We start from the raw sequence: 24836 nt of genomic DNA, 5'->3' as shown, positions 1-24836 counted from the left end.
TCCAGAGAAGCGGACACGGAGCAATGGATCCAAACTACAAGAAAGAAGATTCCACCTAAACATTAGGAAGAACTTCCTGACAGTAAGAGCTGTTTGACAGTGGAATTTGCTGCCAAGGAGTGTGGTGGAGTCTCCTACTATGGAGGTCTTTAAGCAGAGGCTTGACAACCATATGTCAGGAGTGCTCTGATGGTGTTTCCTGCTTGGCAGGGGGTTGGACTCGATGGCCCTTGTGGTCTCTTCCAACTCTTCTATGATTCTATGATCTTGAAAACAAGACCCGTGAGAAAAGTTACCTTAAAGCTTTTAAAGCTATATGAATCGTCTTTTAACTTACTCAAATGGATTTTCATCAGAGAACAGTTTTAAGAAATAAGTTACTTTATTTAACAGGTTGTTCAAGAGACAAATGCTGTAGCTTTTGGACCAACCACATTAAACATGGAGGTTTCTCAGCCTCTCTCCCCCACCCGCCCCAAGTAATCTCAAAGCAATGTGCCACGGCTGGGAATAAAAACCCCTCCACTGTGCAACCAAAAAGTCGTGGCATGTCATGGCTGTTAGCAAGGTTCTGCTTTCTCATTCCTTGCCATGAGTTGCTTTTGCTTTAAAAAAATTTTTTAGAATGCATCAAGTTTGGGATTGTTTTTAAACAAAATAATTCATGAGAAAGTTTCACCATGACAACTGGGCCGGAACTTTATTGCCTCTGGTCTGTCGGAGGGATTTTTCTAGGTAGTTACAATTTAACTTACAGATTCTGATCACGTGACTGAAATAAAAGCCTTGATTCCCAAATATTTTCATGTAGCAAGGTATTTCTAATTCTACATATTGGTATATATATATAAAAAAATCAAATACGAGGGTTTGAATTTTGTTTAAGCATTCACTTTTTCTAATATTTGGCAAAAGAAAGTGATTTGTGAAGGGGAAGATTACTGCCAAGTTGAAGAGTGGGTTGATTTTATGAATACTATCAACCCAAAAAGGTTCACAACTTTTAATATATTTTTTTTTAAAAAAATCAACACACACATACAAATGGGCATAAAGTTTGGGCATTTTTCAGTCTCTCGAAGAGCTGGGCATTTACATTCAGAAGCAAGCCAACAATAAGCCAAACATCTCTTGCCACTGGACACAATCCAACCAAGCGCTGATTTGATAGCACACTTCCCACTGAAAAGAAAATTTGACCAGTTTGTGCCTGTTGAACTGAACACTCTTCTTAAAATTCAGAGAGGCGATCACACAAATAACCTTAGTTTCTCTGCTACTTAAGACAGCAATGCTTTATGTAATGCAGTTTTATAATTACACAGTAATTATAAATTGTGTAGTACCAAACTGATGGCAAAATCCATTTTGTTGAAAAGGCCTTAACATTGCAAAAGGAATTATCTTTAAAAAGAAACAAAAAACAGCACAGCATTTATGCCCCAACCTTCTCCACAGGGACAGAGTTAAGTACATCTCATTTGAAAAAAAAAGAACACCAAAACACAAAAAATACACAGCATACATACATCAATGACTCATTCTGAAAAAACTGTACCCAAATTTTCTTAAGACCGAAAACAGCACACACACCTTGTAGTTTTCATAATTCAAGTCTCCACTGATATTTACACGAGAGAGAGAAAAGAAAGAATGCAAGCAGTAAAGCAATATATTTGACTTTGCCAACTCTGGCTTCTGAAGAAGGGATTCCCAATTTTCATCTAATGGTTTTCTTAAATTAACACAAGACTGAGCTTTACCAAAAGGGCACAGCTGGGAAAAAGGGAAGCCCCTTTCTCACAACATCATACAGGTTTTAAAAAAGATAAAGCAATTTAATACTCAAGTATTTTCCCTAAAATTATTTAGCATGTGCATACGTGTTTTCTTTCTTTCTTTCTAATTTTATGGATAAATGAGACAGGACACAATATGCCAAGCTTGAACTTTTCCTTTTTTAAAGGTTAGAAAAGGACTTCTAATATCGGATGGGAAAACAACTCCTGTTTCCTCTGCGAAATCATTTCCAGAAAACAGCTTAGTATCGCTCATGAAGTTACATGACATTATAGCCAGAAGGCGTTTCAAGTGCTGCTTTTGCCATGTAAAAACACAAGGACTAAAGCCGTGGCTCAAAAGGAAAAGCCAAACTCTGTGAACTGGACACAAGTGTAGAAGCAGATGAAGTGCAGTGGAGAGGTCCCAGGGACGCCCACTAACTCTCTCCCATGCCAGATCTCTCCCCATTCCTTTTATTAACCGTGTTTAGTGTGGCACTTGAACCAAGATCAATACTGTAGTCAACTTTAACCAAGGTATGCAAACTAACTCCTTCACTTAAGTTTCAAACTCTATCTTAAAAGCATTGGGGAGATGGGATTGCTACACACGGCTAAAAGGGAAGAGGGCTTCATGAGCCCAAAGCGCACTCCCAGTTTCTCCACCATGGTTAAGCAAAACATTTCTTTCGCCTGACCCAGCCAAAGTTAAGCACCACTAAAGAGTCAACGATACACTTAAGACTCTCCCACTAATAGTGCTTAACCCATTTGGCCGGATTATGCTAGTTATACTATGTACTTGCTTGGGAAAGATATTCTTGTGAACCCAGCAAGTCTGGAGCTCACACAAAGGCTTCACTTAAGCAGGAGAGCTCCTGTGCTAGCAATAACCTCGCGCAGGGATTTCTGTGGCCACGATTGCAAAAATGAATTGAGGCGTTCCTGCTTGCTCAAGGTGTCTATGTGCTAGAGCCTGGCAGAACTTTTGCTCGGAGTAGGGATCCCTCTGTTTTGACAACCACAGCGATTTGCGGTTAATATGGTAAGTTGCCTGTCACCGATGAAGGACGTGGACCATAATGTCAGTACCGCTAACATCATAAAAATTTTGTATTAATGGCTCAAACCATCAAGTATAGAAGAAAATGTGTATCACACTCATTGTTATACCCACGATCAAAAACCTCTGTTGGCCCTAATCAAGGATTCTATGTATTGTGTAGCAAACATTATAAATTCAGTACTGTATTCAAGTTTTAACATTTCAGTAGAAGTTAATGGGGGCGGGAAAGATTTCCTGGACAAAGAGATGCTACAAAAAAATTTATTGGGTAACTAAGAGCAGTTGTGAGCAACTTATCACCCACATTCTAGGATGAATCCTGCTGGTCTTTCTATCAGAAAACCCGACCCCACTCTTGGAAGTTAGAAATAACATGACCCATGATACTTCGCCCCAAGGATTGAGGGGTAATGGTAAGTGCCCCAATTCCCTGAAGAAGGTGGACACCCCTGCCGCCCTGGAATGGTGTCATCCAAGTTAGCTGCAAGACAGTCTACTGAGGGCGTGGTGGTGGAGAGGGTATCACTAATTTAGGTGGGCACAGGTATTCCAGGCCCTAACTCTTTATCTCTGCATGCATGGCATTGCAAAGAAACGTGGTGGTCAAGGCTGGAGTGTTGGCAGACAAGGGAAGCCACCAAGTGTTGGCAGGGGGGACAGCAAGAAGCAAGAGGCAGAGACTTAGCAAGATTCACATGGCCCAGCTACTGAGGATCGGGGCCCTAAAGGATGGTTCACCTTTCAACATTAGGCACCCAGTGTTTCCGACTAGATTATTAAAATATGGATACTGTTGAGCGCCGTATCTGTCCTGCGTTTCAGCAGCGTTCACTGTTACACACAACAGAACTTCAGTCAAGCACCTACATAGATGGATAGCCCGATATTGGCGGGCAGAAAAGCCCAGACCTTTTGCCAGGGTATCTTTGACATTTGCTTTAGAACAAAGCAAAGAAACCCCTTGCCACTCACATAGACAATAGCTGTGAACGGACCGTACGGAACCAGATCCAACGAATCACTCTTTTAGGATATTCTCAGCAAAGTCTTTGCAGCTAGCCCAAAGATGTGCTACTTGAAGCTTTTCTGAAACAGACTGCGATGCTGATCTGTGAAATTATTACGTCAAAAGATTTTGCTTGGTGAAGACAGCATGTGCCTTTAGGAGGAACAAGAAGTTTTAAAAAAAATAATCCAAAAAGCATTTTAAGATTTATGGAAAGGATTAGGGTGCTTCATTTTTAAAAAAAGAAAAAGAATGATATCCACAATGCTGGAGTTTTCAAGTGGGCAAGGCTGGCCCAGGCTAGATGAGAAGCCCAAACCTCCCATCGTCTGATATGGTCCAAAGTAGATCCTTAAAGGTTTGACTCAACCCCCAGGCTTTATTTCTTGAGGATTGGTCTTCAGTCCTGTTCAGTCAGTCGGCAGAAATTGACTGTGCAATTTTCCCCCATGTTGTTTATTTTGTACAGACTATGTACATTCTAGAAGGTTCATTTAGCACTACACTGTCGTACTTTTTATTCCAGCAATTTGAGGGCGTGCAAATTCCACGAAGTCGTCAATAAGAACAGGCCATGCCCCTGGGAAGAAAAGAGGGAGAGGGGTGGAATTATTAAGCTTGCAGAATGAATGCCTTATCTGAAGAGTTGGGGACTATAATTTGCCCCCCTAGCTGCTACAAGAAAATGTCACCAGAAAATATTTAGCACTTTATGCGTTCCAAGCTCTTCACGTGCATTGTGACCTCAGAACAGCCCTTCAATTTTGGCCAGAATTTTTATTTTCATCATTTAATAATAATTAAAGAATCTTAATTTTTTTAATCCTGGGACAGCCACTCTTTGGACACAAACTTTTTAAAAAGTGAGAGCAATTAGTCAGAAAACTTTATACAAGGTTCTATAAGATGGAATGCTAAGTTTTTTTCTTGGATATGCTAATTTGGGGATTTTTTTAATACAATTTAAAAAAGAAAAGAAAGATTAGCATTCACAGAGCCACACACAGCAGCACCCTGCTGCAGAAGGAGATCTTTGGATCAAGCAATGGGCCAGCAGGGTTATATTTAAAAAGCTTTGCTCCCCGCCATGCAAGTGCAGCCTTACCCCTGCACAGCACAAAAGAGAAGTTTACAAGGCTTGTTCCCCCCTTGTTTTCTGCACTCCTCTTTATAGAGATGCTCCAAGCCTCTCTATCTGATCCATGAGAGTCTCTCCGAACCACCACCCATTGTCCTAATTTGCTTCTTTCATGGGGTGTTACTCCTGGCTGGATTGTGTTCTGAAAATGCCTCGTTTGCCTGGCCGGAGGGGAGAGCATGTGCAGGAGCTTGCCCACTATATGAAGGTACAGTTCACCTTCATTGTTCCATCTGTATCTACATCTGGTCCCACCCCCTACTGCCAAACGGCCCCTGGAAGGAAGGTGGCTAAGAAGGAAAGGCAGCCCTCAAACTGAACAAGATCCCCCACCCCTGCTGTACACAGCTAAGAACTGTCTTTCGCCCCGCCATCTTGGTTTTTCCCTCATGCAGAAACAGGCAGCTCCTCGTTCGCACCTGTCAGGGAACTGCCATCAGAGGCACGGGAGAAGGAGAGGGTCTCTGATGCTGCAGGGGAAGGTCCCAGCGCTAGAGGGAGACTTAGCTGGGAAGAAGGGGAAGAGAATGAGTGTAACACCAGGGATCCAGGAGAGCAACAGGACAGGGAGGTGCAGGGGCTCCAGGACTCTTCGTTGGAAGTTAGCGAGGAGAGCCCAAGCACCCCGCTGCCCACGCCCACCCTGCGCAGGAGACTCCCGGGCAGTGAGAGGAGGCGACAATTGGGCATCAAACAACTCTTATGTTGGCAACGCTTTAAGAAACGCCCACAGACAGATTCTACGAGTGACTAAGGGCAGCCACGCTGAGATGGGCTGTGCAGTCAGGAGGGTTTAACCAGGCAATCTAATGCTCAAACGGAACAGGATTACGCACGAGTAACTCCCAACCATTATAGCACCCAAGGGACGTGAAGAGAGCAAGTCTGGGGAGCTGAGCAAAACATTCAAGGGCAGGCAGAAAGGGAAGTCACACATGGTTGCTACTTCAGCCAATCAGACACGGAGGTGTGGCAGATTCAGTGGTGCGGGGGCCAACCTGGCAACCCAACTGAGCAGCGTAAGAGGAGAAGCAACTCAATAGTGGAAACAACAACAGGTGTTCCTTGCTGTGGAGAGGCTGGCTTGCCAGAATTAGATTCGTGGTCACTATGAGGATGGCAATGACTAGAATTGTTCAAGTCCTGGATTCAGCTCGGTATACGCAAGAAATGAGCGGCTTTACTTTTCCAGAAACTGTTTTAATACCCACTGTGCCCCTTATGATATCAGGGATTTCCAACAAATTGAAAATTATAGTAGGAGGGGAAGCCAACAGGAAAGTACAGAAGGTCCAGGGCAAAAGCAGGATCACTTAGGGAGAGAAGCTTCTTGGGGACAGAGCACTCCACACAGGCCAAAGTGCCACAAGAGGAACAAATAGCAACTTTACCTTCCTCGTCATAATTCGACATATCATCTGCGATCATCGCGCTGAAGTCTAGAAGAAGGTTCCAAGTGTCCTTTGGTATAGATCTTTTATGATGTTCCTGTTTTGAGGGAAATCAGAGTGTGAAAAGCATTAGCTACACATGACAACCCTGGAAGGGCCAGAGGAAAGGCTTTGTCTAATGCAAGAGCATGCAGAATGTCCCAGCTTCAATCTCCAGCTGAGAGGCCCTTAGGACTGGCTATGAATCCTGTTCATAGGGAGCTACTGCCAATAAGAACAGACTGGGCTAGTGGCTCAAGATACAAAACCTGCAGCACCACTGCATGTTCCCATATGACCTGTGAAGTCAAACACAGTCCACCAACCAGGCCCGATTTTGCAGCAAAGCCAATCAGGTGCCTTACACAGCTGCAAGTCCCACAGGCTTTAGAACCATGATGGGTCGGGGGGAAACCCCAAAATAATTCTGTAAGAGCTATCCAAAATAATCCTTTTTTAAAAGAATGCCATTTGGGATTTCTGCTTTTGGTTGTCATCCCAACACCCTCTTTGAATGAATGAATGAATGAATTTATTAATACGGTCACAGACCAGCCACAACACACACAAGATCGCAGATCATAAAAAATAATAATATCAGAAATACAAAGGACAATATGAATATAACGATGATTTAAATATAACATTAAAATTAATTATTAGCATGCTCCCTGTAGTTAACATTTAGGGGTTTGGTCATTATGGGATACCACTTGCTTCCTGCGATTGATTGCTGACACACAGAATTTGGCTACATTTAATGTAGTCTTGGGATTCTTGTCCTCTAGCAGTAGTTTTAAACTATGGAGTTTCGATACTTTCCTGGACTTTTGCAAAACAGGTGTAATAAAAGTCAAACGTATATCCTCATAAAAACGACAACGTAATAGTACGTGTGGAGCAGTTTCAACTTCCAACGAGCCACAAGGGCAGACCCGTGTTGTATATGGTTTACCCTCAAATCTGCCCTCTTTCTTCAAGTTTTAAAATCAAACAAGGTTTTGGGGCAAGGAAAGCTGCCGGTTATCTACAGTGTGGATTTGAGTGGTGGGCCACTAGCTGCTGACCACTGCCACGTGTGGCAAAGATTGTTGATCTGGGTCCCGTAGGGAAGAGTCAGGCCGCAGAACCTCCCAGAACTCGGCACTTAGTCATTACTAATGAGGCAATCCATACTTGCGCTTACCAATAAAAATTTGTTCCACAAGTCTAGGAATTTAAATCGTCCATGAAGTACTAAATTCCAGTAGGCGATGGCCATTTCTAAGTCTGCAACATTAAAGAAAACGGGTAATTAAATAAGTAATTGAGGCTTTCCCCCTCCCCGCTTGTCCAGACACACCTGTTCGGGAATTGCACAGTAAAAGTGAGGGTTGCAAAGAACACTCTCTTAGGCTGGGGAATGAGTGGTTCTCCAGATGTGGTTGGGCTCCAATTCCTGTTTGTCCCAGCCAGCCTGGCCAATGGTCAGGGATGATGGAAGTCGTAGTCCAGCCACATCCGGAAGGCCCAAGGCTTTTCAGTCATGATCCTGGGTATCCGCACTTTCCTCAAGATATTAAAGGCAGCGTGCAGGCAGGAGTTTGCCCATGTTCAATGCGGCATCACCTTCTCCCTCCCTCCCCCTGGACAGCTTTGCACGCTGTGACAAAGATTGCTTCCTAAACTATAAAGGGTAAAGGGACCCCTGACCATTAGGTCCAGTCATGACCGACTCTGGGGTTGCGGCGCTCATCGCGCCAACATACAGCTTCCGGGTCATGTGGCCAGCATGACAAAGCCGCTTCTGGCGAACCAGAGCAGCGCACGGAAACGCCGTTTACCTTCCCGCCAGAGCAGTACCTATTTATCTACTTGCACTTTGATGTTCTTTCGAACTGCTAGGTTGGCAGAAGCAGGGACCGAGCAATGGGAGCTCACCCCGTCACGGAGATTCGAACCGCTGACCTTCTGATCGGCAAGTCCTAGGCTCTGTGGTTTAACCCACAGCGCCACCTGCGTCCCTCCTAAACTATACCAAGTTTCAAATACAGCTTATTTGTTATAATTCTTACAATTCCCTGTCAATTGAAAATGCTTTTGGGAAAAGAGAACTTAGAAACACGACTGAACGCACCAAACGTATCGGCAGTCCTCCAGTGCGCAAGCATGCCAAAGTATCAGGACACTTTTCCAAGAAGATACGTTTGCTTAGGGAAGAGTACTGTAGTAATCTCAATGTGTAAACACCACTTTGGAGGCAAGGGGTGTTTTCTCTCATCACAATCAGCTGTAGCCCAATATGGACCCTGACTTGGATCACTCACTTCTGTACAATGAAATATTGGCAATACATACCTAAACCTTTTTGTCCCGGATTCTTTGCGAAGTTGAAGGTAAACTGATAAAAATCCTTAAATCTTCCTGGCTCTTTCAATTCTTGTTCCATTTTTGGAAGCTGGGCCTTTAGTTTTTCTATGCTGTCACATCTGTTGTTGGGTTTATTGGTTTGGTTTAAAAAACAAACAAACACAAAAGTTTATCTGTGCATTAGTTTAGGATCATGTTCTAAATACTTTGTAAAATGGCATTACTAAATAGTTGCTTTAACAAAAAAAAAGTAATGTCACATATATATAGTCCGATCATTCCTGAAGCTCTCTTTTCTATTAAGCGGTGCTGAAAATACATTATCACCAACACGTTTGTGGAACTTTCCTGGGAGGCAGAGGCTGGGGCCACCTCTCCAAGAAATACAAGAAACCCCCTTTGGGCACCAGCTCCTCTTCTGTTCAAATCTATGGATACGATTACAGCGGCAAACACCATCAAAGAAGAATAAAGCAAAATACCACAGCTGGGAAGGGGCAACATTTGAAAACAGGCTCTTTAATCTCAACAATCTGGCAGATGGTGAGTTGTTCTTGTGAACAGGCAAGGTCTCAAAGAAATGCATGATCAGGAGCGCAAAGAATGCCATGCTCAAATACACCATCTGTGCTCCCTCATACCTCAATCGAACCTTGCATCGACATGCTTATTGGCATTTAGAAGACAAAACACTGAGCAAATGTATGTATCAGATAGTCTGAATGCCTTGTAGCTGAAGATTTGCATGGAGCATTTTGTTTTAAATTTCAGCGTATGGCCCTGACCTATATTGTTACTGAGTTGAAAGTAGCAGTATGTATGATTTCCTAGGAGCTTAATGGGGACTGAGGGAGCTGCCAGGAGCCCTTTGCATGGCATTGAAAGGAGCCCAGAGATGCTATGGCAAAGCTGCACCTGAGGCTGGCACTGGGAAATCAAGTGTGTGTGTGTGTGAAATAAATTGTGTTCATTCATAGGGACACAAATACATAATACACATTCCTCCACCAGATAAGAGTTTGAATGGCTCTTCCCGAGTTATGAAAGATTCTGCTTCAAGCATGGAAGTACAAACCTTTCCATGCACAGAATAGCATGGCCCGCCTACTTTCAGAGAGTTGTTGAGCACTTACCCTAGTTCTGTCATCCCATCCATGAATTCCGTTTTTAAAAATTCACATTGCGTCGCAGCTCTGAACTTCCAGGCAATGATCAATACACTAATACTGGCAGGGTCAAGCGCAAGGTCATCACAAAACTGCTGTATGCCATCTATGCCAATTTTATTCTCATCCTGAGGATCTTGGAGTATAAGAGAGAAACAAAATAAAATGAATGGAAGTCTCCTTCTTTTTGAAACCATTTCTAATAAAAGGTATGGCGGCCAAGCACTCGTTCAAGAACCTGCTTCCTAAGGCCATTAAATGCTGTCAGCTGCTACATAGCATTCACTTTTATGCGCTGTTTTAAGTGTGTTCCCTCTGCAAACCTCATCTTACCTGCAATCACAATTGCATTGGAAGGTGGGTCACTTATTCCCATTTCAAGAAAGAGAGCATGACTCAACCCAATGTGCTCCCTGAAGGACTGGATTTTACCTCTGTGAAGAGGAGTTAAAATGCAGTCCAGGACAAAAGATTCTCGGGAGAAAGAAAAGGAAGGCTTTCCTGTGTCTCAGGGTTGATGAGATGGCTTGACAAATGATTGCCTGGGAGGATGAGAACAAACTGGGCAACCCAGATGCTCTGCCAGTAAGTCTAGCAGCATGACGGCAAGAACAAGCATCTGTGTAGCAATCGGAAGGAAGACCCGGGTCCGGATCTACTTTCAGCCATGACGCTCACCTTAAGACCCTTTAACCACCTATCAGTCTAACCCCCCTCACATGGTTGTTGCAAGGATACAATGTAGGATGGTGGGGGAATGTTTCCCACCCTCAGCTGCCTAGAGGAAGGGTAGGATAAAAATATCATAAATAAAGGGTAGCCTTTGTTGTAATGCTTATAGGGCACTGCGTTCTTGGTCTGTTCTGGCCACAGCTGAAACTCAAGTTTCTGGCCTGGATTCCAAATGGAATCTATTGCCAGCAAAATGATGCATTTAACACACCTTTTTAAAAGAAAAACTGCACTATACTTACCTTTATATCTATTATATAGCTGTTCTAACTTCTTTCTGTCCAATGATCCTTTAACATTTTCTCGTATATACACTTCAGGATTTTGGAAAAAGTTATCTGTTGCAACATCTAGCTTCCAGTCATTCTGAGACAGGCAGTTCACTGCGGTCTTTTCGCTGGACTGTGTGAAGATCATAAACTGTCGAACTTTATCTTTCTGTGATGACTTCAGCTTGTTCTAGAAAAGTATCAGAAAACACAAGAACAGTGAGATCTCCCGTGTGCTTACCTGAGGAGGAATATCCAACTTCAACCTGTAGCTCAAAAGGGCCACTTTCATAGAGAATTAAGGTGGACATACAGAAAGTCTACCTGTAGTGTCCAACTCCTTCTAATTAAGAATTTAATTCCAAGCTCAATGGTGCCCAAAGCAGCTCACAAGTTCAACAAACAAGCTATGCAACAGAATCAAGGATAAAACATTCTATGATGGCTCTCCTTTCTACTTGAGACAACCAGCAACTTGGCTCATGGATGTGTCCCGCTCTTTTGTGATAGGGAGGATGTAGCAGCCACAGAAACACTCATGGCAGATCCTTTAAACCAGTGGTTTTCAACCTGTGGGTCTCCTGATGTTGTTGGACTACAACTCCCATAATCCCTGACCACTGGTTATGCCGGCTAGGAATGATGGGAGTTGTAGTCTGACAACATCAGGGGACCCACAGGTTGAGAACCACGGCTCTAAATGTTCCACAGAAAGCACATTACAGGGCTTAGGAGGGGACAACAGCTGTGACACAAAGAGACACACATGCATCCAAATATGTCAGTTTCCAGGAGAGCGGTTAGAAGGGAAACCTGCACAACAGGTTTCACTACCGGCAGGTTTCCTATAAACTGTTCTCACACCAAATCCCCCAAACTACTGGCTGAACGTGGGGAAGAAGTGTTGTATAAGAGCTATGTGAGGTTGCAATGAAAATGCAAAAATGCAGGAGCATGCAGGAGGCATATGCGTATGTCCCTTTAGATCACAGCCTATACCTTCCCTGAAGCCTTATTGCTAACAGCCTGTCACAATCTTCAGTATTGCAAATTGTTGGTGTATTTGCTCCATTATCACACAACAATTAATTTGGCTTCCTGACTAATGGAGATTCATAGCCAGTAAACAAGGCCATACGATAGCATCATCTGATGGAGAAACTACACCAAACAGTCACATGATAAAGCAAGTGGTTTCAGACATTACGACTGTGATAAGAATCCACATCTATCTATGGTTACCTATTTCCCCCTGGCTTAAGAAGGCAAGTATAAAAGCCACAAATGGTACAAACAGAATATAGCTTCACTGAATTTCTATTCATGTCTCTCAGCTTATACAAAGATGCTATATTACAAGTTTATTTATAGGCATTCCTATTTTAATTGCTTCTGTACATAAAAAACAATTACAGTGTTTCTATCTTGTATTGTTTGTTTATTTGAAGAGATTCTCCCTTGCTTTTTTATCAGTAAATATTCAAGGTGGCTAACAAGACAAACATGCATACAACAAAGTATACAAGTTTAATAAACAAACAAACAAGCTTTGCATCCTAGCCACAGCAAATTTAAACAAAGGAAGTTGAAAAATACAATTCCATAATTCTGTCTACACAAATTTTAAAAATGGCAGGTTGTTTACTTTTTCCCTTTGACAAACATGTGATAAGATAAAGGAGCACAACCTACTTGCTGGCTGTTCAGTGAGGCTGCGAACTCAGCCCTCAACAATGGGCATAAGGCACCTCAGCACAGCTTTAAGGAAGTGACATTTTGGCGTGCTACCTCAACACGCTAAAGGAAACTTCTTGGAGTGGAACTACATATAACAGGTGTGTTGCTGTTAAAAAAAGAAAAAAGAAAGAAGGAAGGAAGGAAGGAAGGAAGGAAGGAAGGAAGGAAGGAAGGAAGGACCTGTTAAAGTCTCTCCACTCCACTCCCCACAATAGTGTTCATCAGCACTTAGCCATGTTGTGATGTCACTGTGTTGTGTATTTCCCCACCCCTGTCATTTAAGGGGTGGAGTGCAGGCAGAGAAATGTGTTGCATGCCGACATTATGATGTGGCAGGTTACAAGGGAGAAAGGACAGTGCCGTTTTGAACAGCAACTCCATGTCACTCAGCACTTCAGTACCTGTGAAACACTTTCAATGGAGCTACATTTCTTTAAATATCAGTGAACAATCCCAAAACGCAGTATCATGAGCAGGTGTTGAGGACAACAGAGCAGTAATCATCGCCCCATACTGCGACCAAACTGCTGTTGCTGATGTGCCTATATGGCACTGGGCTGATGCCAGAATGAACTTTTAAGCTCTCTGGTTTTCTTACAACGCTCTGGGAGGCTCACGCAAGATCTCCAACGGCCCCACAAGATCTTGTAAAAGCCAACCAGAGAGTGGGAGTTTTAAAGCTCTCTGCCCTGCTTGAGGGCAAAGACCATTTGGCACACTGGCTCCAGAAGGTAAGACTGTTCATGTGCTTTTATGTCTATGCACCAACCCCAGAACATAACCTCTGTGCAAAAGGAGTTCCCCAATTTGGGGGCTGCTACAAAGAAAGTCCTTCCCTGGGCTGCCATTCCTCTCAATCCTGAGGGCGGTGAAACTACCAAGAAAAGCCCCTCTGGATGAAGGCAGTGTGTGTGTGTGTGTGTGTGTGTGTGTGTGTGTGTGTGTATCGTGTGTGTGTGTGTGTGTGTGTGTGTGTATATATATACACACACACACACACACACAGTGGTACCTTGGGATGCAAACGGGATCTGTTCCGGAGCCCCATTCGCATCCCAAACGGAACGTAAGACGCGACAGCACGTCTGCGCATGTCGCCACTTCTGCGCATGCGTGACATTTTGACCATCTGTGCATGCGCGAGTGGCGAAACCCGGAGGTAACGTACTCTGTTACTTCCGGGTCGCCGTGGAGTGCGACCCGAAAATACTTATCCTGAAGCGTATTTATCATTCTCATTCATATATCTGGGGCCTAATTCACACACTGGCAACCAGTGCAGCTGTTTTAAAATAGGGTTTATATGACATCTAAGAGGAAACCTGGCCAGTAATCTGGTTGCCACATTTTGAACCAGCTAAAGTTTCTAAATTGTTTTCAAGGGCTGCTTGAAGTAAAATGCATTGCAACAGTATAATCCAGAGGTTACCAGAAGGTGCAATAGAGTGGCCAAGTCATCTCTATCCATGAGGGGCAAAACAGTCAGAGTTGGAAAAAGGCACATCTGAGCCTCCAGTGACAGTGTTAGATCCTGGAACAACCCCAAGCTACAGATCTGCACCTTTCAGATGACTGCAATCCCATCAAAAATAGGCCATCTTTCCATCTTCCACACTCAAGAACTCGGAACGCAGAACAGCACCTCAATTTTTTCAAGATTCAGCTTCAATTTACTGGCCCACATTTACTGAAGAACACCAACACATGATAGCAAGAACAAACTTGGAACCTAATTATATATCCAAACATTTCAAGTCCAGATGACATATCCAATCATTTTCTAGTTCTTTAGCCCAACTATTTATAGAGAGAGGAAGGTGTCCCACACCTCTTGAGAAACTTATTACAGTATAAATATGCCTTGCCACAGCTTATATTTAGACTGGATAAGTGCTCCATTGTGTTAGTCTCCTCACAGGAAGTTGGGTGTTGATTTGTGCAAAGGCAATAAATTAGTTTTAAGGAGAAAACATCCTGGGTGTGTGTGCTGTGAGGCCAAAGTTAAATGCACTCAAAGCACCTTGAGTAGTTCAGGAGCCTCGGTACACTCACTGTATTTCCTGAAGAATCTTGCATGATGTTTTCCTGAAGCCTGTGCAATGTGGCAGAGGAAGCCAGTAGTTAGAAGTTCTCAAACCGCTTAACAGGCTAAAGTACCTGAAAGAACCTCAGAAGCCCACTAATCAACTAAATTTATGTAAACTAAATTACCGTGGCTACAATTTTCAAGCGACTTACTATGGAACAATCCCATTAACTTGAAAAAATTTTGAAAAATAATTTTACCTAGAAAATCATTTTTTTAAATCTATTCCTCTTCTGCTTGCCTTTTAGTAAGGATTTCTAATGGCAAAAAAAAGGTATGGAAACTGAAACATTTCAGCATGATGTTTAAAATCTAGCCTAAAAGGTAAATACGGATGACTGCACCTTACAACCCTATTCTAACAAACAGATCTGAAGCTGCCCTGTGATCCTCGGATGAACAGCAGTATTTAAATTTAATAAATAATAGCAGCAACAACCTGGAAGTAAGAGCTACCAATCTAAATGAGACAGACTCCTAAAGTAAGTGTGCATATGATTGTCATCTTAAAATGCTTTCCCCATGAAATAAGAGGGGATTACATCTGAATAAATATGGTTGATATGGTTTCCTTGCCTCATAAGCAAGAAAAAATGTGTAACACAGAGAAACATAAATGAAATATGCATTCACAAGCAGTCTTGTGGCATTTTATAGACTAACAGATTTCTATGGTCTTAAGCTTTTGTGAACTGGATCTCATTCCAACAGATGCATAAAAGATTACTCAGCAGTTACCTGAGATTATTCCTCAGATATATATATTATATAGTATGTATCCAATGTTGTCCTTCCATTCATGGAAAGCTTTTTGATTCAGTAAAGCTTTCTGTGAATGAAAGAGGTAAGAAGGCATTGGGGGGGGGAATCCCCCCTTCCCTGTGCTGCCTCTGCATATCCCACTCCTCTAAATAGCATGAACACTGGCACAGGGGGACTGCAAAGAACAGAAGGACAGCATGGGATGCAATCATTCACACACACACACACACACACACACACACACACACACACGTCAAAAAGTCATGCTATCCAAGTGACAGCATAGCAACAGGTTTGCAAACTGTTCACAACAGCAGTCAGTGGTGGTACTATTCAATATCTTTCGAGGTGCACTATGCTAATTTAACATCTGGAGTGGGAAGAAAAACTGTAGTCCAGTCAAGCTTAAATCAACCTGAACCGAATTTGCTCATAAACTGTAGTGCATCAATTTCAAACCGGAGCCTCACTTTGGAGTCTTCTGTTGAAATGTGGCGATTTTGAGGTGAGCAATAGATTCTCTCCCACTACCTTCTGAACACTTCCATTTTTCAGTATTGTTTTTCCTTCTGTCTCTATTTCCCCCTTTTTTGGCATCTACCTGTTTCTTTGACGTGAATAACAAAAAGGCATTAATGAGAGGTGATGGCACATTCACATTGCAGGATGAGCAAGCAAGCAACCAAGCCCCTAAGGGGAATTACTGGCGCTAGGTCCTGGCACAATACAGGCGCAGAGTTGGCATCTGGGTTCATAGCAGGGCTCAGCCCCTTTGTCTGAGCTTCTATCAGGCGGCCAGTTGTTGCAAGTGAGCAACCGCTGGGTTATGGAGCTGTCCATTGGCAAAATGGGCCTTTCCATTTATGTCACTCTGAAGCAGTTTTTGGCTGGGGGCCGCAGAGGGCAACATGCACATTTCCTCCACTTTCTCTTCCAGGTCCTGTCCTGTAGTGAGCGGCAACTCCTGGGCACCAGCCTCATGACGTGCTGCTGATTTAACAATGCCTGCCACAAGGCAGAGCTGGAGGACAAAGTGCCAGGATGCCACCCCTACTGCCAGTTAAGGACAACCACCATGCAGCTGCTGCTGCCCACGGACGCTTTCGCAGGGTTTAAAACTGTCTTTTGAGGTGCCACGAGGCACTTGAGGGAGCTTCTGCTGAAACCAGGCTAACCCCAGCTAACCCTCTCTGGAGTACCCGCCTGCTTGCATGCACACGTGCACACACACACACCACAACGAAAGAGGTGTCTGCACAAAACGCGACTGCAAACAGAGATAGGTGAGGCATGCAAAGAGAGAGAGAGGGAGAGAGAGATGCTTCCCCCAGGTTGGAGAGAGAGATAGAAGGAAAAGGAAAAAGAAAAAAACGAAACAAGGAAGAGGAGGCCCAGGCACCCAAGATCAAGCAGCACCCATCTGCCCAGGGGTTTTTTTCTCCCCCTACCAGTTACCCCACCAGTCCTCCAAGGTGTTTTTTTTTAGGGGGGGGGGGAGAAGAGAAAAATAACCCTAAACCTTCCTGACACATCATATACAGAAACCCCTGAAGCCCAGCCACACGCAAACCCTTTGGAGCCCCAACGGGGCACCCCCAAATCCCCCCACCCACCCCCACTTCAGCTCCCTGAGGGGGGTGGGGGGTGGATTTCCACACAAGGGCCCACCCCCAGCCTCTATATCTCAAAGCCCCCCACCCTCTCAGCATAGGCGGCTCGTGGGAACTGGGTGAGGGCCGGGCTGCTTCTCCCCGGCGCCGAGGCCGCCCCCCCCCAACCCTTGCACCCCCCCCCGACTGTCTCTCTCTCTCTCCCCCCCCACCCCCGACTAGGCCCCGCGTTGCCAGGCGATGGCGGCGCTTCCTCCCTCCGCCCGCTCTCCCTCCCTGCCGGGGCCGAAGGGCCTCACCATGGTGGGGGCTGCGCGCGGGCCTCTCTCCCCTCCCGGGCCGGCTGAGGCGGACACTGAGGAGGCGGGAGGAGGGTCGGTGGCGGCGGCGGCTCCCGGGGCTCCTCCTCGCGGGCCCTGCCTTCCGCCGCCGACCCGCTCATGCGCACTGCGGCGGGGCCGCCCCGGGCCGAGGCCGAGCGGCGTGAGGAGAGCGAGAACGGCGCCCGGCCGGCCGGGGGGGATCCGGCGAGGCGAGGCGCGAGGGCGGGGGGGCTTCTTCTCCTCACGCGCGAGGAAGCCTCTGAGGCGCCTCTGAGGGAGGCTCTTTTTTGGGGGGGGCGAGAGATCATGACACCCCCCCACACACACCCATACACTTAGGGGCCTGAAATAAGGTGGGCGGAGATTGGGGTCTCCCGGGGTGACAGCGAGAGCTCCGTGGGGTGCAGTGGCGTAGCGTGGGTTGTCAGCACCCGGGGCAAGGCAAGTAATTTGCGCCCCCTAACCCGTGGATTTCGCCCCCTAACACGTGGATTTCGCCCCCTAACCCGTGGATTTGCACCCCCTAACCCGTGGATTTCGCCCCCTAACCCGTAGATTTGCGCCCCCTAACCCGTGGATTTGCGCCCCCTAACCCGTGGATTTGCGCCCCCTAACCCGTGGATTTCGCCCCCTAACCCGTGGATTTGCGCCCCCTAACCCGTGGATTTGCACCCCCTAACCCGTGGATTTCGCCCCCTAACCCGTGGATTTCGCCCCCTAACCCGTGGATTTGCACCCCCTAACCCGTGGATTTGCGCCCCCTAACCCGTGGATTTCGCCCCCTAACCCGTGGATTTGCGCCCCCTAACCCGTGGATTTCGCCCCCTAACCCGTGGTTTTGCGCCCCCTAACCCGTGGATTTCGCCCCCTAACCCGTGGATTTGCGCCCCCTAACCCGTGGATTTCGCCCCCTAACCCGTGGATTTGCGCCCCCTAACCCGTGGATTTCGCCCCCTAACCCGTGGATTTGCGCCCCCTAACCCGTGGATTTCGCCCCCTAACCCGTGGATTTGCGCCCCCTAACCCTAACCCCCAGATGTTGCGCCCGGTGCGGCCGGGCCCCCCTGCACCCCCCACGCTACGCCACTGGTGGGGTGACCTATGTGGGGAAAGGGCAGAGGGAGGCCTGATGGAGCTGCTCACCCCTCTGTCTTCGGGGGGCGGGCGAATCCCAATAGGGGGGGCCAGCATTTTCAAAATGATCGAAAAACATCGAAAGTAAACCCCCACGAAAGCTTGCTCCCCATAATGGCCTCTTTTTTGGGGGGGTGGTATTTTTACCTGTGATTTCTTCCCCCCCCAATAAAAAAAAGTTCAACAACTTTAAGGGGCAATCTCCTCCCCCCCCCCAAAAAAAAGGGGGAAGCCAACCCAAGCATCCAAATTAGAATGAATAATCTGTGCACATGGTTAAAGATTTCAAGAGAGAACAATTTTGGGGGGGAGGAGTTAAAGGGGAGGGAGGAAGGGGGGGAAATAGGATAGTTAAGTAGGGACAAAAGAAAGTTAGGATAGATAAAAGAATATACTGTTGTGCATAACTAATAGAAGGAGGATTTTGATGTATGTTATAGTTAGATTTTCACTTAATTTTTTTTTGTAAGTTATTCAATGTCCCTGGAGGAAAGTGTGATTATAAAGAATAACCCCCCCAAAAAAGCAGTAGCTTTGGCTGCCTCCCCCCTTAACAAAAATCTTGGCTACGCCCCTGCAAAACCCCCAAGCCAATTTGAGTCTTGCCTCTTTATCACAGGGGCTCTTTATGGGGGGGGGAGAGAGATTTGGTCCTTTTCCTCCCCCTCCTTCTTTGGATGGGCCACACCTGAGATGGAGACCCCCTAAGGGGCAAAGGTGAGCAGGGTCACTCCTTCACACCCCTCTTCTGGCTAATGATGCCTTCCCTGACATGTGAATGAGGATCATGATCCTGTAGAGCAGGGGTCAGCAACCTTTTTGAGTCATGGGCCGGTCCACCTTTCCTCAAATAACCCAGAGATGCATTTTAAATAAAAGGACATATTCTACTCATGTAAACACACGCTGATGCTTGGCAGGGGGTTGGACTCGATGGCCCTTGTGGTCTTTTCCAACTCTATGATTCTATGATTCCCGGACCATCTGCAGGCCAGAGTGAGAAAGTGATTGGGCCGCATCCGGCCCACGGGCCTTAGGTTGCCTATCCCTGCAGTAGGGAGCACTGAGACACTTGGGCTTTAATGAGGTGGTTCATAAGGAAAAGGAAGAAAACTGGTATCCTTGTGTATATGCTTGTATGGTGTGTGCCTGTTTGGTGTGGCCGAAACAGGATTTTTATAAACGCCAGAGAGCCAGCATGGTGAAATAGGAGGAGAACCTTGGACGCAGGAGACCTTTGGACTTTGGCTCAGGAGATCCAGGATCAAATCCCTGCTTAGCCATGAAACTCACTAGATGGTATTGGGCTATAGTTGCATATGCCCCACCTAACCCACATCACAGGGTCATCGTGGAGAGAAAACGGGGCAACCCCAATGTACCCCCACCCCACAATTCCCAAGGTTGGGATAGATCTGTGATGGCAGTGATCACAGCAGATTCTGGTTTGATGGGAGTGAAAACACCTATATTGTGTGAAGAAAGCAGTGGGGGAGAGGAATGTCTCATGGGGTAGATAGTACTGGGGGGAAATCTCACCTTCCTCTCCCTCCAGATTGACTAAAATTGCAATTGCCTTTCACGCACAAACTCCAGTGGGCAGAGAGAAGGGGATTGGGTAAACAACAGATTCACACAGTTCACCGTGACTGACCACCTACTGGGAAAGAGACCTTCTCCGTAGTGGTGCCTGCCCTGTGGAACGCCCTCCCAGCAGACGTCAAGGCAATAAGCAGCTATTTTACTTTTAAAAGACAACTGAAGTTTAGGGAAGTTTTAAATGTTTGATGCTGTATTGTTTTTAATATTCGGTTGGAAGCCGCCCAGAGTGGCTGGGGAAACCCAGCCAGATGGGCGGGTTATAAATAATAAATAATAAATAATATTAAAAAAATAATAATTATCATCATCACCATCATCATCCTTGAAGTTGTAGGTTGCTCGCGATGCTATAACCTCCCAACATTTGCAAAATGATGTATGCTGTTGTTTGGTGTCCCCTGAGACCCTTTCCAATTCTCTTTATTTAATGATCTTTCAAAAATACATGTATATTATGTTGGGGTGATAATTCCTGAATCCAACTATCTGGATTAGTGCCCTGTTTTTCCTGGCAAGTCCAGCTCTTCCCACCTCTTGTATCCATCTCCTTTTGCTCAAGAGTGTGATATAGGAGCTCCAAAGCAAGAGAAAAGAATTATTTATACATACTCCCAACTTTGTCTCCCAACTCCTCCAAGGTGTTTCAGGCAATGCAGTTCAAAGCCTCTATTTCCCCCCAAATAGTGGCCAAGCTTTCAAAAACAATCACAAATGTTAATTCTAACAAAGGTGATACCCTATATTTTGGAATGTGTTTTCTTTTCCTATGAACCAACATGGCTATTTGCATATTTTCATATTTCCCAAAAATACATTTCACAAAAGCCAGGGAGGGGAAAAGATGCAGGACTGGCCAGGCAACTAGGAAAGGGAAATAGTTTCTACTCTGGAGGCATCATGCAGCCCAATCCTTTGCAGTTTTCAGTGAGCTTCGGCTAGATTGTATTTAACAACTCACCATCTTGCAACTAGGAATTTCACACAGGTGACTGATGGGCCTATCCATATATACCGTATATATTTATAAACCTGCTAAGGGGCTACTACCTTGCACTTCCGTATTGGTTGTGAGTGAGATTTCTCCAGCTATGCAGCCAGCATGGAGAGATGCTACTGCAGCTTTTTTAACAAGGCACACCTAACATTACACACGATCAGGCAATAAGTCTGGATTAATGCCCTATTTTTCCTGGCAAGTCCTGCTTGTGACACAATGTGGATTGTGTCAGCTACTGGGGAGCCTGAAGGATCTTGGCTTGGATGTGTGTGGTTCCTGGTACCTCTATGACTCAATAAACGAGAACAATTAGTGCAGAACCTACTACTGTACTTAATCAGACTTCATTGAAGCTTTCGCTGATCTTGCCAGTCCCCTGCCTGGCATTACTGTAAATTGTCATTTCTGATAAACTACTCAGCACGCAAAATTGTTTTGTTTGTTTTTTGATCTGATTTATTCTTCCAAGGCACAGTCTCCAATGTGTTGAGAAAGCAGACAAAGGTAACTGGAACTCAGGGTGGTTGTGCTATGAAATTGATTGGGAATAGATTTGGGTAGAAGCCAAATAAAGTACTTCTTCCCACAACGTGCAATTAATTTGCGGAATTCACCCACTGGCCTGGAAAAGGCATGAGACAAATTCACGCATGATAGTTCTGTCAGTGGCTATTAGCCACAACGGCAATACAGAAGTGACAAGTTCAGAGGCAATACACAGCTGGGTACCACTTGCCAAAGAGGGGCAGCAGAAAATACTAACCTTCAAGCCCTGCTTCTGAGTTTCACTGGTTCACCGATTCATCATACGGCAAATCTACGATTGCAGCTTTAGTTGATGGATAATTAAATTGTTCAAAGCTTACAAACCTACAGAACAATGTAGGAAAAGGCTGATGCAACTTTTCTCTTCCTGTTTACTCCTAACAGTATGACGACTTTGAAGTGGCAGTTAGTTTACGGCACACATATCAGGGTTTTGAGGTTACAGGTCAAGGGTGTCCCAGCTGTGTTGCCTGAATCTCTGACCCAATTATTCTTCCCGATTGCTTCAAGGCATTGCTACCTAATTATCCTTCAGGTGTAAACAGAGGCAGAAGCAGTGGCCTGTTCACACTAAAACAGGGCTGGGGAAACTTTGGTCCTCCAGCTGTAGCTGAACAACTCCCATCACCCCTGATCATTGGCTATAAGGGTTGGTCCTGGTAGTAACCAGAGTCTGGCCACATCTGGAGGGCCATAGATTCCCGCCTGTGCTGAACAAGTTTGGGATGATGAGAATAAATTATGTTAGCATCACACACTGCTCTCTCTTACTCCCACATTGCCATGAGACCTATGGAAGTGTTCACTTCCATTTTTGATTTAAGCATAGCTTGTCGGACAGTCAATCCAACAAATTGTGATCAATCTTAACTATGGTTTGTTGTGGGGTGCTAACTACGCTCCACATGTGATTGGTGGATTAAGGGGCTCCATGTGGGCCTTCTTAGCAGCTGCTCCCAGACTGTGGAACTCCCTCCCTAGAGAAGCTAGATTGGCTTGCTCCTCCTCTTTACGCCAGTGGGGGAAGACTTTTTTTTTTGTTGCAACAGGCTTTTGGGAATTGACTGCTTTTAATGAAAGGGCTGGTGTCGTGCTGCTTCTATTCTAATTATTTGTATGGTTTTAACAGACACTATCAACTATTTATCATCACCATCTTCTCATTTTTATATGCAAGCTGCCTTGAGTCCCAACGGGGAAAGATTGAGTATAAATAAATACAGAATCATAATAATGTGCTAAGAGATTCAAACAAGGAAAGACTCCTTGGAAGAGCTCTAGGTGCATACTGTATTTTTAGTACATAAGTTGATCCAACTGTGAGGAGGATATGGCAGCTCACAGAGCCCCTTCTATGCATTTTTCAATGCACTGGAGAAGCATCAGAACCCCTTTTGATACAGGCCAACTTCAACCTATGTCTTTCTACTTGCATTTTCTATACACTGAGTTTAGAAAAGAAACTGAATAGTGCAACTGTAAGCTGGAGCAACTTTTACAATTATTATTTATTATTATTATTATTATTATTATTTATAAAGATATTTATTAAATTTTCCAATTTTTTACAAACAAAAAGAAAAAAGCATACATAAAAAGAAAAAAGTTAAAAACACATAAATTTCACAACTTATTTTCTCATAACACATTTCCCTGACCTCCTCACACCTCCCCTTCTTGTTTATCCAGTTCAAATTATTTGTGCAGCAAATCCATATCTCAAAGCATTACAGCTTTAAAAACAAAAAAACACCTTATTTTCTCTCCAACATCTTAGGCTATTATAGCCTTAAATTCTTACTTATAAAAAGAAAACCATTTTATCATATTCCTTTGTACCATTACAGCTAGAAGCCACTTAATTTCAATCCAACATCATTCAACATTCCTTAATTTTACAGTATTTTTGTAAATAGTCCTTAAATTTTTTTCCAATCTTCTGCCGACTCTTCTCCCTGGTCACGGATTCTGCCGGTCATTTCTGCTAGTCCCATACAGTCAAAGTGGGCAAGTCTTGCGTCTTCCAATACTTTGCAATAAGTATTCTTGCTGCTGTTGTAGCGTACATAGAGAAAGTTCTATCCTTTTTTAACACCAACTGGTCAACCATGCCCAAGAGAAAAGCCTCTGGTTTCTTCGAGGTATATTTAAATACCTTTTTCAATTCATTATAAATCACTTCCCAGAAAGCCTTAATCTTAGGGCACGTCCACCAAAGGTGAAAAAAATGTACCTTCATTTTCTTTACATTTCCAACATTTGTTATCGGGCAAATGATAAATTTTTGCAAGCTTGACTGGGGTCATGTACCACCTATATATCATTTTCATAATATTTTCTCTTAAGGCATTGCATGCCATAAATTTCATCCCTGTGGTCCACAACTGTTCCCAGTCAGCAAGCATAATATTATGTCCCACATCTTGTGCCCATTTAATCATGACAGATTTAACCGTCTCATCCTGAGTGTTCCATTTCAGCAGCAAGTTATACATTTTTGACAAAATCTTGGTTTTGGGTTCTAACAGTTCTGTTTCCAATTTAGATTTTTCCATCTGGAAGCCAACTTTCTTATCCAAATTGTATGCCTCCATTATCTGATAATAATGAAGCCAATATCTCACTTTATCTTTTAATTTCTCAAAACTCTGCAGTTTCAATTTGTCTCCTTCTTGTTCCAAAATTTCCCAATATTTCGGCCATTTGGCCTCCATATTGAGCTTTTTCTGAGCCTTTGCTTCCATCGGTGACAGCCACCTTGGTATTATTATTATTTTATACCCCACCCATCTGGCTGGGTTTCCCGGGTGGCTTACAGAGTATATAAAACATAATAAAGCATCAAACATTAAAAACTTCCCAATTCAGGGCTGCCTTCAGATGGAGTGGAGCATTCTGTACTAAGTGCACTTTGGAACTGATGGAGCACACTTGGCCAACTGTCCAAAATGAAACTTTCCTGTAACAGAAGTTTTGTACAAACTAGCCTAGCTAAATTAAACTGCATTTACATGGAACACATTCAGCTGTGCAAACAGTGAAGAGACTGCACTTTTACTAACAAGTGTCTTTCTTTCGGCCTATGTGTTTGGAGTGCTCTGT

The 24836-nt window shown here is 44.5% G+C and overlaps 1 protein-coding gene across 1 annotated transcript; it reads right to left on the bottom strand.

Moving 5' to 3' along the window:
• Positions 1-673: 673 nt before the first annotated feature.
• DCUN1D1 (defective in cullin neddylation 1 domain containing 1) lies at positions 674-17580 on the bottom strand. The gene is made up of 7 exons (XM_082224640.1): positions 17432-17580; positions 10911-11127; positions 9904-10072; positions 8759-8889; positions 7608-7690; positions 6383-6479; positions 674-4433 (listed from the first exon to the last, which is right to left on the bottom strand). The coding sequence occupies exons 1-7, from the start codon at positions 17432-17434 to the stop codon at positions 4354-4356; spliced, it is 780 nt and encodes a 259-aa protein (XP_082080766.1). The 5' UTR covers positions 17435-17580; the 3' UTR covers positions 674-4353.
• Between the last annotated feature and the right edge of the window lie 7256 nt (positions 17581-24836).

Source organism: Podarcis vaucheri, assembly GCF_965113315.1.
Source record: "Podarcis vaucheri genome assembly, chromosome: 5".
NCBI lineage: Eukaryota > Metazoa > Chordata > Lepidosauria > Squamata > Lacertidae > Podarcis > Podarcis vaucheri.
This window is presented reverse-complemented; position numbering and strand designations above follow the sequence as displayed.